Source organism: Triturus cristatus, chromosome 9 (assembly GCF_964204655.1).
Source record: "Triturus cristatus chromosome 9, aTriCri1.1, whole genome shotgun sequence".
NCBI classification, from domain to species: Eukaryota; Metazoa; Chordata; class Amphibia; order Caudata; family Salamandridae; genus Triturus; species Triturus cristatus.
Genome location: NC_140592.1, coordinates 849152611 through 849165043, shown reverse-complemented (window position 1 = coordinate 849165043; position 12433 = coordinate 849152611). Strand labels below are relative to the sequence as shown.

The following is a 12433-nucleotide window of genomic DNA, read 5'->3' as shown; positions in this document are numbered from 1 at the left end:
TGTCAGTGAATTGAAATCTTGGAAAGTTTTTTAAACTATTCAAGATGGCTTCCATTACGTATGTATACCTACACATGTACCTACACCAATTGGCCGTGTTGGAAAGCCTTTTCTTTATTGAACATTATTCTAAAATGGTGGCTATGTGTGTCCTAGCCTCGGTTGCTATCTTACAATGACTGTTGCCAAAAATATGGCAAACCAAAAAATTGTTGGCAAAGCCAATAGGTATGTCCCTCTGTGTTACAGGCGAGACCTATTGACTAAGCTAATGCTTGCTATACTTTACATCTTTTTTGCTTCTAATCTGATTTAGTGCAATATTTCCATATTTTTGATTCACGTCTAAAAGGTTCCATTTTGATGACGTTTGTCACCCTGTGATGTGCTTTTCAATTTTGACTATCATGAATACATTTGATCTTTATTGTATACACTTTTGTTTTGCTAAATTAGAATTACAGCGTGACCACATTTAAAAATTGTCCGCACGCTTCGTGCATTGTAAGTGTATTGTTGCAATCAGGTTTAGCACATTCACAATAATACTTTAAAGATTACTGGTTTAGGTACTGAAATGTTGCTTTTTAAAATGTGAGCGTGTGTCTTGGATGCACCTTCTAACCTCTTATGCTTAATCCCTTAGTGATGGAAGTGTATGAATTTATCAGAAATGGAAAGCTGCAGGAGGCCTATTCAATCATAAAACGTATGGAAAAAGAACTTATAGAAGAAGACACTCCAGATGCAGGCAGCAGCTCTGGCCATGACAGGAGAGTGAAGGACGTGGAGTATTTGTACAAATATCTGCTGGAAAAGATGAGCGCTGTCATAAAAGACACCCTTGGCAAGGAGTCCATAGACGCAGAACTATTGACGGCTGTTGTGAAAGTCATCGGTGAAGAAGAGGCACGCTGGACTGACCATCAGCAGGGGACTGGATCTCATTCTAATACTCTGGGGTCACCCAGGAAATGGAAGGACGTCTGGAAGGACACTGTTGAGGAGAGCGTGAAAGAAAGGATAAACAGCGTCTTGCTGGCATCAGGGAAGAAGGATTGCGTTGCTGTGCATTTAACCCTTGTGACCAAACGCGTCATCGAGGACCTTCTGAAGGTCAAAGGTTCTGTGAAGACATGTTACACGCAGGACTTTGGAGTCTGCGACACGTACATGCATGCGTTCCACCGCACGGTTTCAAGGCACATAAAAGACATCCTTTTAAGCAGAGGTCCGGAATTCAAAGATTTGCACTCAGTGCTGGCATGGGTTACCAAAACATACCAGTGGTAAGCATTAAATGCTATTATTGCCAATGAAATAACAACAAAAGTCTGTATGATGATGCAAGGCGTATCTGTTAGCCCTATCGCAATGTCTCAATTGGGGTTCAGTGGAAGGTTGTAGTCTCTATACCATACTCAGATTGTGAAAAAGTAATACACTTTACTGGAACTTACATTATAAAAGAGTTAATTTGTACTTTTTACTATGCATGTTTTTAAAGTTAATTTTATATTGGTACTGTGGTTTGTTTACCTCTTAGAAAATTCAGAGCAATATGAATCTTAATAATGTATGGAAATCCCCTCTACGTCCTTCACTACCAGATTATCCGAATTCCGGCTAGTGTCCCTGCACCAAATTCCAGCTAGTTTAAGTTTTATCCCAGGAATGGAGAATAACTCCACTGACACGGATACCAGGTCCTTCACTGTGTATTTTGTTTACATTCCAGGAAGTAAACTGCAGACATTTTCCACCCATTCTTAATGTGTCTGTGGTAGCGGCGTGGGAGTGTGAGGGTGTGGGGGCGCAGGAGGTCTGGGCTGTACTGATGTTGGAAAACTTAAGAGCAACAAAGTAAGGTCCAATGTCTCCTGCACCGGAATTATTGGGTATTAGTTTTGCGCACCCTATAATTCCTGCTTGGGACACCTTTCATTTCCAGTGGCCTAATTCTAACTGAAGTTAAAACTAACCCTGGGCGTAGTTTGCGTAGTAGCGCTACGTGTAGTTACGCGAAGTGCACTTCGCACTACGCGAGATACGCATAGCGCTACGCGAACTGTGTAGTGCGATGCTTGTCCGCACTGTGCAATCATTGAAAACGGCATCTCGCACAGTGCGAGCTGTCGTTTTCTCCTGCTCGAGTAGATTTTTACTCGAGCTGCAGCTTTCTCAACGCGAACTAGTAGTTTCTCATCGCGAGCGGTCGCGAGCATTCACGACCACTCGCAATGAGAAACCTGACCTCCCCGCGTTTAGAATCTCGCCGGGAGGTTTATTTTCAACGCTCGCGATTGCCAACTTGATGTTGCTGATCTCGAACGAGGAAAAAGTCTCGCCGTGATGTCATTTTGCTCGCTCGCGGTCGCAAACTTGACGTTGAGGACCACGAGCGAGCAAAAAATGCCAACTATGCTACACTAAGTGTTTTTGCACTGTACAACATGCAGTTCATGTAGCGCAAAGTAGCACAAACTACGCTAGCATAGCGTAGTTGGCCACCCAGGGTTAGTTAAAACTCCCAGAGAATTTGTGCCACTTGTAATGAGGGCCTGTGTTTAGTTTCACGCTTGTCACATTACTTACGTTGCGAGGCGTGTAAATGCTATAGACAGTTCCCCGTGACCACAGTTACTGGTTTGTGTACCATACCGCCTACCAATCGTAGGTCCCTTCCTTTTTAACAACTGTCAGGTTCCTTAACTAAAGAAAGGCACTGTGTGCTTCCTGTTGTCCACAGACATCTGGACATTGTACTCTAGTCATGCTTTTCCACCCGCTTCCTTATATTATGAGGATGTGCCAAAGTCCAGTGGTTAATATGTAAAACAAGCATTTGCAATGCAGTAGGTCTCGCATTTGCGAGAGTTCGAGCTATTGGCATTGTAAATGGCGATGCCTTTTATTTCTCTGTTTGAAAACCTGCAAGCTGTGCGTAAACACGCATTTTGTAGTTATAGTCTTTGCATAGGAGAAGCAAGGTTGGCAGTAAAAGAGGCGCAGTTACTGCCAGCCTTGCTTCTCATAAGCAACGACTATAAGTACAAAGTGCGTGTTTACACACCGCGTACAGGTTTTCAAATCACATACTGCGAGACCTTTTGCATTTCAAATGCTTGTGTAACGTCATAGTTACTGAAAGGTTTGTCAACATGATTAACAATGGGCTAGGCATTTGTAAACAGGGCATTTATGGCAACATGAGTAAGAAGAACAGTAGTAAAGGAATGACTAACGTTTAATTGTAAAATCTTGGAAGACAATAGTCTGTTTTGCCCTCAGGGTGCAGAAAGTTTTTAATTTCTGCAGAAGTTCTGTGTGGCATACATTATCCAGCATTGTGTGATTAATGGTGGCCTTTATTTATTATCCTTAGGAGACAGGATGTTTTTATTTCAACAAATTTTCACTTATGTTTTTGAATGAGTGCATAGCTACATGATTTAGAGACCTTATGATTATGCTGCAAGTTCTTATAAGTGTTGGGCATGAAGACATGAAGTGTTATTTGTAAAAACAAAAACAAAAAAACAAAACAAGCGTGAGTAAAAATGCAAGTGAAACCGCCAAATGCCCATTAAGCAGACAGTGAATAATGCCTTGCATGTAACAATCATTGGCAAATTGAATGTGATCTGAAAGTTAATTTTTTGTTTAAATACACACCTAAATATTCCCTGCTATTTATTTATTTAATTTTCCTTGTCGATAAGACGTCCCCTTTGTGTTGCGATCAGCAGGGAAGTCCACTTTAATAATCTGAAAACGTCCATTCATGGCATTGCTGCTGCAGCTTCCCTGGAGACAGCCTGCCCATTGCTGGATGGCATTTGATCACTGGATTAAAACTAACATATGTAATGGAATATTCATTAGTGATCGGAAAATAATATATTTATTTGACCCTTTCATTTGATGGTTAAATTCACAAATCAGGACTGGGTCTAAACCCTGTCATAAAACAGTGATGTGCTTACATCTCACCCCTTCTGCTCCCTATTAATGGACAGCAACCAGGAAGAACAAGTTCCTAATCTAGGTGAAGGGGAGACAGATGTTCACAAAGAAATAAGGGTCAAGATTAATATTCCAAAGCTTTTTATAAAATAATGGCATATGATCAGTACAGTTCAGAAAATGTACTCCTGGATGTGTCTCCACGAACAACAACTTATATGCAAGAAGTTCTATAGAATTCTCCTCTCAGGGCTCAAGGGTTGAATATTGGCTACTTGTCAAAATTTGTTGTGAATTTCAGGGAGGATTAAGAAACAAAAACATTAGTTGATCGGGTCAGAATTGATTCCAATATGCAAAGTTTCCTATGATTGATGAAAACCCTGCACTGCAATCGCTTTCTGTGTATTTGGATCCAGATCTTCACAAAAAATTCTTCTAATAAACAAACAGTCTAGAGCTTTCAGATTTGAAAATAATAAGCAAACCAACCTGTTAACCTGAGTACAGTGCCCGAAATGTGATTCAATGACGATAATTTATCAGCCGTGTGTATTCTTCATACTCTCTGCCACTTCTCTCAACAAACTCTATTTCTGGAGTCAGATCTCACAATCTCTAGGCCTAAATGTTGGAACTTTGACTGAGAAGGATAATAGAGAGGACACATTCAATTTATATGCCCAACCTGCATATTTGGATTGCTAAATGGCAGTGATATCCAGGGCCAATCCATCCTGCATGGGACTACAACATGCTGTCAACCAGTTCCATTTACATATTAGTTAGTGCCCTTCGAATGAGGGTACGGAGAGAAAAGGGATACAAATGCTACTTGTGCCAATGTCCTGTCAAGTAATCCGCCTCCAATGCAATAACTTCATATCTCAAAAAACAAAATATGGCACTATCCAGTTCTCCCACCACACAAAGGAATGTAAAACAGGATACTGAAACCACAACATATATCTTTGAAAATTGCCTATGAGTACCAGAAGTCCTGAGATGGCGAGGTACATTGTTGAAGTGGTTGGCTGCATTCTTGGTGTAGATGACAATTAGATAGGCACACTCCAGGCTTCGAGAAACGAAGGGACCTAAAATTCGGACTCCCTCCCCTTGATGGTTTGTGTACAACTTGGTGACAGAATTTCCTATACAGATCATCGGTTCTTTCAGCACACTGAGCCTGAAAGCCTGGTGTCCTTCTAAATAGAAGCCAACTCTTTCCAACTCAATAATTACTAGTCCGCCTCTCCCTGTTCACAGTGGGCTTCTGGCGAATCCAGCTACTCACTACTGCACTTTGCAGTGGCATCTGAGGCAACACCATATGAGAGTGGAAAATACAAACATAATCCGACTGATCATTGCTGTTTGAAAACACCACCAAAATTCCTATTAAAATTGCTTGCTGCATACTTTTTGAGACTTTGAAGTCCTGAAATGTTAAAACCCTGTAGCTGCTGGAACTAAGGTTTGCTATGGAATCTGAGTCACAATATTAGAAACACCTGTCCGTGGACTTGCATCGTGATCCTTACCTGCTTTGGAGCTTCTTTTCGATACGCTAATTCAAAATTACTATCAAATGTCCAAATTCAGAACTTTGTCAGAAAGATTGCCCCTACAGCTGTTCATTTTATTATCATTTTGAAGTTCAGCCCTCGGGACACAATCAGAGGACATTTATAATGGCGGATTAGCCAGCCACGATGCACCTACCGGACATCCAAATATGGAATCCCTCCTGATGTTCTCCTGCTGAAGATTATATGCTTTTGGTGGAGCCTTGAGATTTTTTTTTCTGAGCAAAAAAAGAAGCATGTTGAATTGGAAGAGCTGTACTCAGAGATTAGTCAGGGAATGTGGCAGGAGCAGAATGAGGTCAATGTGGTCCTGTAAATTAACAGACATCTGAATACTCCTAGTCTGAAAAGATGAATGATGTGCTGCAGTCTCCTCACTTTGAGGTAACTTGCTGGAACCTACTTTTTCAGTTGCTTAACTCTAGCACAAAATATAATCCTCTCAAACCCTTTTTCACGTCTTGGAGACTGACTTTCAGCATTATCGCCCGCTCCTTCTTGATGGATAGAAGTGTTGAAATCACCACAAACATCAGAGAAAGGGGTGGCGATTCCATCTAATACCAAGTGGCTGATTCTGATCCCACCAAAGTATCCTTGTCTTTCTTCCCAGATGCTTTCACAAGCTGCACTTCCATTAACAAATCCTACCCCCTATCCGATCCTTGGTCGCAGACATCCTGGTTCAGAGGATGGCTGCTGCTTTTTAACAGCTGATGAGATCCATTGTTTCATTTTTGTATATGATATTGATGAGGAAGTTTGTCAGTGGATCTTCAAGTGTATGATTTTGAGAAATGAAACCCCCGCCCTTTGTTTTTTTTGTTAGCTGCACAAGTTTTATAATACACAGATTATTTTTTTTAAAACGTTCAAGAAACTTGTGGAAGGGAAATACCGCATTTGCAACTGCTTCCATGATAATGATGTGGAGTACTGAGTGAGGAAAAAATCGAGTATCACAAATATTGTTTCAAAAATTTTGAGTTGCAAGAATATCATGTAAAAAATATTGCGGAACAGAATATAGAAGGCAAGAATATTGTTTTTATGCAGAAAATATAGCTTTTTAAAATATTGCTTATAACATTGTTTACTGTAATTGTGTTATCATTTTTTGTTGTTGTATATTAAGCAAATTTTAACCTTTTAAGTGCGAGTGCTGGCCAATGGCCGACACCCACACTACCTCCTCATGGTGTTTGTCGACCTGTGGATGACACTGGGGAGGTATATAAAGGCCCCTCTGGTGTTCTATACCTGAGGGAATCCTTATAATTTGTTTTCACATCCAGGTGCTCAGGAAGAGCTTCTAGAACAGCTTGATTGTTTATTTTCTTTCACTGCACTGACGATGGGCATGCAGTGCGCTCTGACCTCATTGCAGTAAAAGTGAAAGTAAAAAAAAAATTACATGTTAATTTGGACTTTTTAAGTAATTTTAAACGTTTTCATGTATTTTGTTTTCTCAGAGTTTTATATAGCGTAAACTTGTCCCGAAGGTATCGGGTATCAGAGCACTTTACATGAGCAGCAGTTGCGTTACATTTTTTTTGTTAGGCACAGGGAGATTAAGTGATTTGCCCAGAATCACAGGATGTTCTACGTCATTGCCGACACCCGAACCTAGTTTGCCAGATTTGAGGGCGACCTTCCTAGCCATTTTTCTAAAATTGTTTTAATATATATTTTTCATATGTTTAAAGTATATATATATATATATATATATATATATATATAATATTTAGCTGTGTAGGTCTAATTATTAATTACATCAATTTTTATATCAATTTATTTTTTAAATTGAGTTTTATATATGTTTTATTGGACAGAAGTTTGTGATTTTTTTAGCTTTTATAAATAGAAAATAACAATTTGTCGTTTTAAGTTATGCATTTTTTTAATGTAATGCTTTTTTAAAAAAAAGCCTAATCTTTGTTTTTAGTTTTTTAGGGAAATATACTTACATTTTCAATTTATATTAATTGTTAAAAGTATTTTTAATTATATTATTATTTTATATTTTAATATTTTTTAATTACATATGAATTGTTTGATGCACTTTGTTTAATTATATTCTGTTCCACATCATTTTTTACCCCAATATTTTGGTAGTTTACATGCAACCTATGTAAACTGGATATACGCCAAAACGGAAGGTGCACCAGAAATGGATTCAGTATTGCCAATGTCAGTTCATCATCTTCGTTATCAATGAAAGTTATTGCACGTAATATTAAAATCAGCCTGATTGCTTTGTGTATTATGTAAACTGGATATTTTTGTAGACGATACTTCTACCCGATATTCCAGTATCACGATATTGTTGTTCTTGACATTCTGTCCTAGAACTGAGAAAAAGGACATTGGTACTAAGCATGAAAATAAAAACCATAGATTACACAAAACAGCTTTAACAATGTGATTTAAAACACAAGGGCCTCATTCTATGTGCCCCTTCATTTGGGCCTGAACACTGAATCCTTTAAATGCCAATAACAGCAGGCCCACTTTTTACCCTGTGTAATAATAACAGAGCTGTCTGAATTCTTCACCCCAGAGTGGAGGATACTGTACAAATAGTGCATATTTTCTCCTGTTACGAGCTGCATAACTCAGAATATGTGTAGTTTTCCCCACAAAAATTTTGCTGGGATTTATTTGGTGCAGTTTGTGTGGAGAACTCATTCAGTAATTACCGTACAAGTATTAACCCCATCTAGGATGACTGGCCCAGTCGGAAATGAGAGTAAGAGAGTGGTATTAATACACTGCTCATCTAAAATATCTTTAGGAAATCGAGAGTAAAAAGAAAACCATGTGCAGATGTAGAATTATGGTAATGGTTAACTTTCTGGTCTGTGCAATAGATGGTGTGCAAAAAGTCCCAGTAAGATAAAAGCCTGGTTGAATTAGATTTTTTTTAAATCCCAGAAATGCATCAAGGCTCTGGCGTCTGATAACATCTTGGAGGGATTTCCAATTTTTACCCAGTTTACAAGTCTCTGTACCCGATTCACAAAGCTATTTGCGTATTTAAGTTTTGGCACTGTAAACCAAAAAACCTAAGGAAATTCAGAAAATTTTGTTTTGCACTCATGAAAGGATTTACTCACTCATCGAGTTTCATGTGAGTTAATCTGTACAAATGGAATGGAGTGGATTTAGAATGGGCGTTCCAGGGGTGAAACCACCATGGACATCGATTCACCAAAATGCATGGGGTTGCGGAAGTGACATCATATGCCATTTCACCTTAATGGTGTCACAGGAAGTGACATCATATGACCTTTGACTGGGCTTCGTTCCAAGAAGTGATGTCTCATACCCTTAATCCTGATGACATCACAATAACTAACATTTCTGAAGTGACGCAATTGCACAATTAACACTATATATTCTTCTGGAGGAGAACAAAGGGTTGGGTTTCTCTTCCCTGAGAAAATTTTGGGGAAAAAACGGCTTTACTAGTGCATTTTGATGCACAGTTTTCACATAAATTCGCTAAAAAAGCGATAGTCTTTAAAAAACACTTACTAAATAGTCAAGTCCTTTCATAGTATGCCAAGCTGAAATCTGACAGTCTCCATGAGTTCACCAAATTATCTTTTTAAAATGTCCTATGGGTGCACCTTATGTCAAAAATTACCTCCATTGCTAGGACTAGCATTGTGCGATGGCGGCACCTTTTGCCTAAACATTACATACAATATGCCAGTGCAAGAATTTTCCTAATACTGCTTCTCTTACTCCCTTATGTCAAAGAATTTATCTAATTTGTCAAGGACCACATTTTGTCATGGATGGCCCCATGACCTTGCCTCAGTTGTCTTCCCATATACCAAGAATTTCCTCCAATGTGCCATCATCAGCAATTTGCCAACTATGCCAAGAATTTTCTCCAGGAGGCCAACGCTGGCATTTTCACATGGATGCTCCATGTCAGAATTTACCTACAGAATGCCAGCAGAGGCATTTTGCTGGGGGTATCTCATATGCAAATATTGCCTTCAGTATTTCAGTGCCAACTTTTGGCAAGGTCCAACAGCAGATCTGCACAACACATGCTCACTTACATTCACTTATTCACACTCATTCTATCATTAGCACTGACTTGCACTCATTCATTTTCACCTACTCTTGTGCACTCACTCTGCCCCTAAATCACTCATTTGCACTCCCTCACTCATGCTTACCCTGACTCACTCATACATATGAGTTTTGACACACACTCACATCCACAATCCATATACAAACATACATACTCACAAATATACATATACATGCTCTTTCACCCCAACTCACTCTCACCCACATGCACACACACAACATACATTGAAACCATTTTATTTTTCTTATCTAAGATGCCAGTAGAGGTCCAGCTCTTGATGCTCCACCTTTTATTACACTAAAAGTGAATAATAGACACTTAATCACTATTAATGTAATAAAAATGAGCAAAGACGAGGTTAGAGCCTGACTCTGATAATGCGAGGCACCCCTGTGTTCTTGGCACTGCTTTTGCCACATCTGAGGCCAGGGGTCGCTAAGGCAGTGCCAGGGGTAGCAGGGGGCGAACTGGGGGGAGCAACTGTGACTCCTGGTGACCCCTAAATAACGTCCATGAAAATTCCCACTGAGGTTGTGGACATCCACAAATTTTCATCTGTGTGGATGTTCACAAACTCCTATCCAACTCCTTCCCACCCTCAAAGGTGATACTTGTACTCCTGACAAGAAGTATATCTGTTTCCTGAGTGGGAAGGGGATATGGAGCCCCCCAAATTTAGTGTAGGTCAAGGTAAAGCGGTTTCTCTTTGGGGAGAAATATTCTCCACATGGAAAAAAAATGTGAAAAAGTTCGCAAGTGCATTGCTTTGTGTGAATGTCTTAAATCTGCTCCTGTGAGAAGTTAGAAGCCCATAGGTGCACGTCTTTGATTTTCTTTAGAAGTGGACCCCCTTCTTTGCAATAAAGCCTGACACCCTTTCCCTTGCCCTAACCTTCTATGTTTGGGTGAAGGTTCAAGTTTACTAAGTTTCTCAGTTACAAGAGACCATTGCACAAAAGAATTCAGCGATGGTGAATTCATGATGTAGGATACAGATTTTCATATTCATTGCGACATTAGTTACATATACGCACTCTAACTGTTTAGTAAATCAGGTGATTAACATTTCTTTTAACTGCATCATTTAGTGTTGTCCAAGTGTCGCAAGTGCCAGTTCTATGCTTTTCCATTAGAGTTCGGGCCACATGTACTAACATTTCCGTTTGCGTTTTCCTAAACCTACATAGCCATGCACAAACACTATTTTGCGAGTCGCAAGAAATTGCAACTTGCAAAATAGTGTTTTGCGACTCGCTATCAGGAATGGGCGTTCCCTTCCGAATAGCGCCTCTCTAGCCATGTATGACAGTTTTGTGACCGCAAATGCGGTTGCAAAACACTCGCAATTTACCCTTTTTGACTGGCTATAAAAATATTTTTTAAGGGCAGGCAGTGGTCCCAGGGACCACTGCATGCCTTCAAAAAATTAAACAAAAACGTTTAATTTTTTTTAAAAATGCATCCTGTTTTCCTTTAATGAAAACTGGCTGCATTTAAAATAAAATAAAAACTGCTTTATTTACAAGCAGTGCCAGACATGGAGGTCTGCTGAGCCCAGCAGGCCACCATCCCTGGGAGAGCCAGCCATTCTCAAGAGGGTCGCAAATTGTGAGTGGCTCATTAATATTCATGAGCCTCAGATTTTGCGACCCCATTGGGAATCGCAATCAGTGTCTCTGACACTGATGTACATTCCAAATTGCGACTCGCAATTTCGGACTCGCATTGAGTCGCAATTTGGAATAGTTGTACATCTGGCCCTGAAACAGCTATGTACAACATAGGTGCCGATTCCGATCCTGTAAAACCCGTGTACGAATGGTCGTACGTAGCGTATTCTCCGTACGACTCGTAGCCGGGAAATCCTCCTTACAAACCAGCAAGTACGATTCGTACAGAAATACAATTTCCGTAGGATTCGTACAAAACTACGTGCGGCAAAAAAATACCGACAATTCCGATCTGGGACATCGCGTACTTGACGTCCTGACGGAGTCAGGCAGCGGTTTACAGACCAGCAAGTACGATTCGTGCCTACGTCACTCCGCACGGCTCATTTTTTACGGCAGCCACAAACTCCCGGGAAATTGAGGACGACGCGAAGAAGGAGCACCTATACGCGACGGACAGCCATGGACCCCATCTTACGTGTTATCCCGGCCCTCCTAGCCTACGACCTGGTGCACAGAAACCGCCGCAGACGCCGCAGAAGGTCAGAACAACACCCATGGTCAAAGGGGGGGGTCGAGGGGCATGAAACTTAACCCCTACCCAAATTATACCACATATATCATGTACATACAGTACCTCCAAGGTCTGGTCACTTCGGGGGGCGTGTCCACCAATCCCTGCATCCCGCCACAATGGAAGTGGACATGGACGCGTCCCGTCACCACAACAATGGTGGTACGGCCCGTACCCACACCCTCAGAGCGTGGGTACGGGCCGTACCACCCATACCCCTACATCACCACAACAACGGTGGTACGTCCCGTACCCACGCTCTGAGGGCATGGGTACAGGCCGTACCACCATTGTTGGGGTGATGTAGGGGTACGCGTGGCATACCACCATTGTTGTGGTGACGTAGGGGTACGGCCCGTACCCACGCTCTGAGGGCGTGGGTACGGGTCGTACTACGTGTACCCCTACGTCATCCCAACAATGGTGGTACGGCCCGTACCCACGCCCTCAGAGCGTGGGTACGGGCCGTACCCCTACGTCAGCACAACAATGGTGGTACGGCACATACCCACGCCCTCAGAGC

General features: G+C 41.0%; 1 protein-coding gene across 5 annotated transcripts in view; it reads left to right on the top strand.

The window, feature by feature from the left end:
- The window catches only part of EXOC3L4 (exocyst complex component 3 like 4), a 486275-nt gene that overhangs the window by 171836 nt on the left and 302006 nt on the right, over positions 1–12433 (top strand). For all 5 annotated transcript variants that reach the window (XM_085626317.1, XM_085626315.1, XM_085626318.1 and 2 more), the window contains one exon: positions 647–1289. In XM_085626317.1, coding sequence (XP_085482443.1) covers positions 647–1289 — 643 coding nt within the window. The remainder of the gene's footprint in view (positions 1–646; positions 1290–12433) is intronic.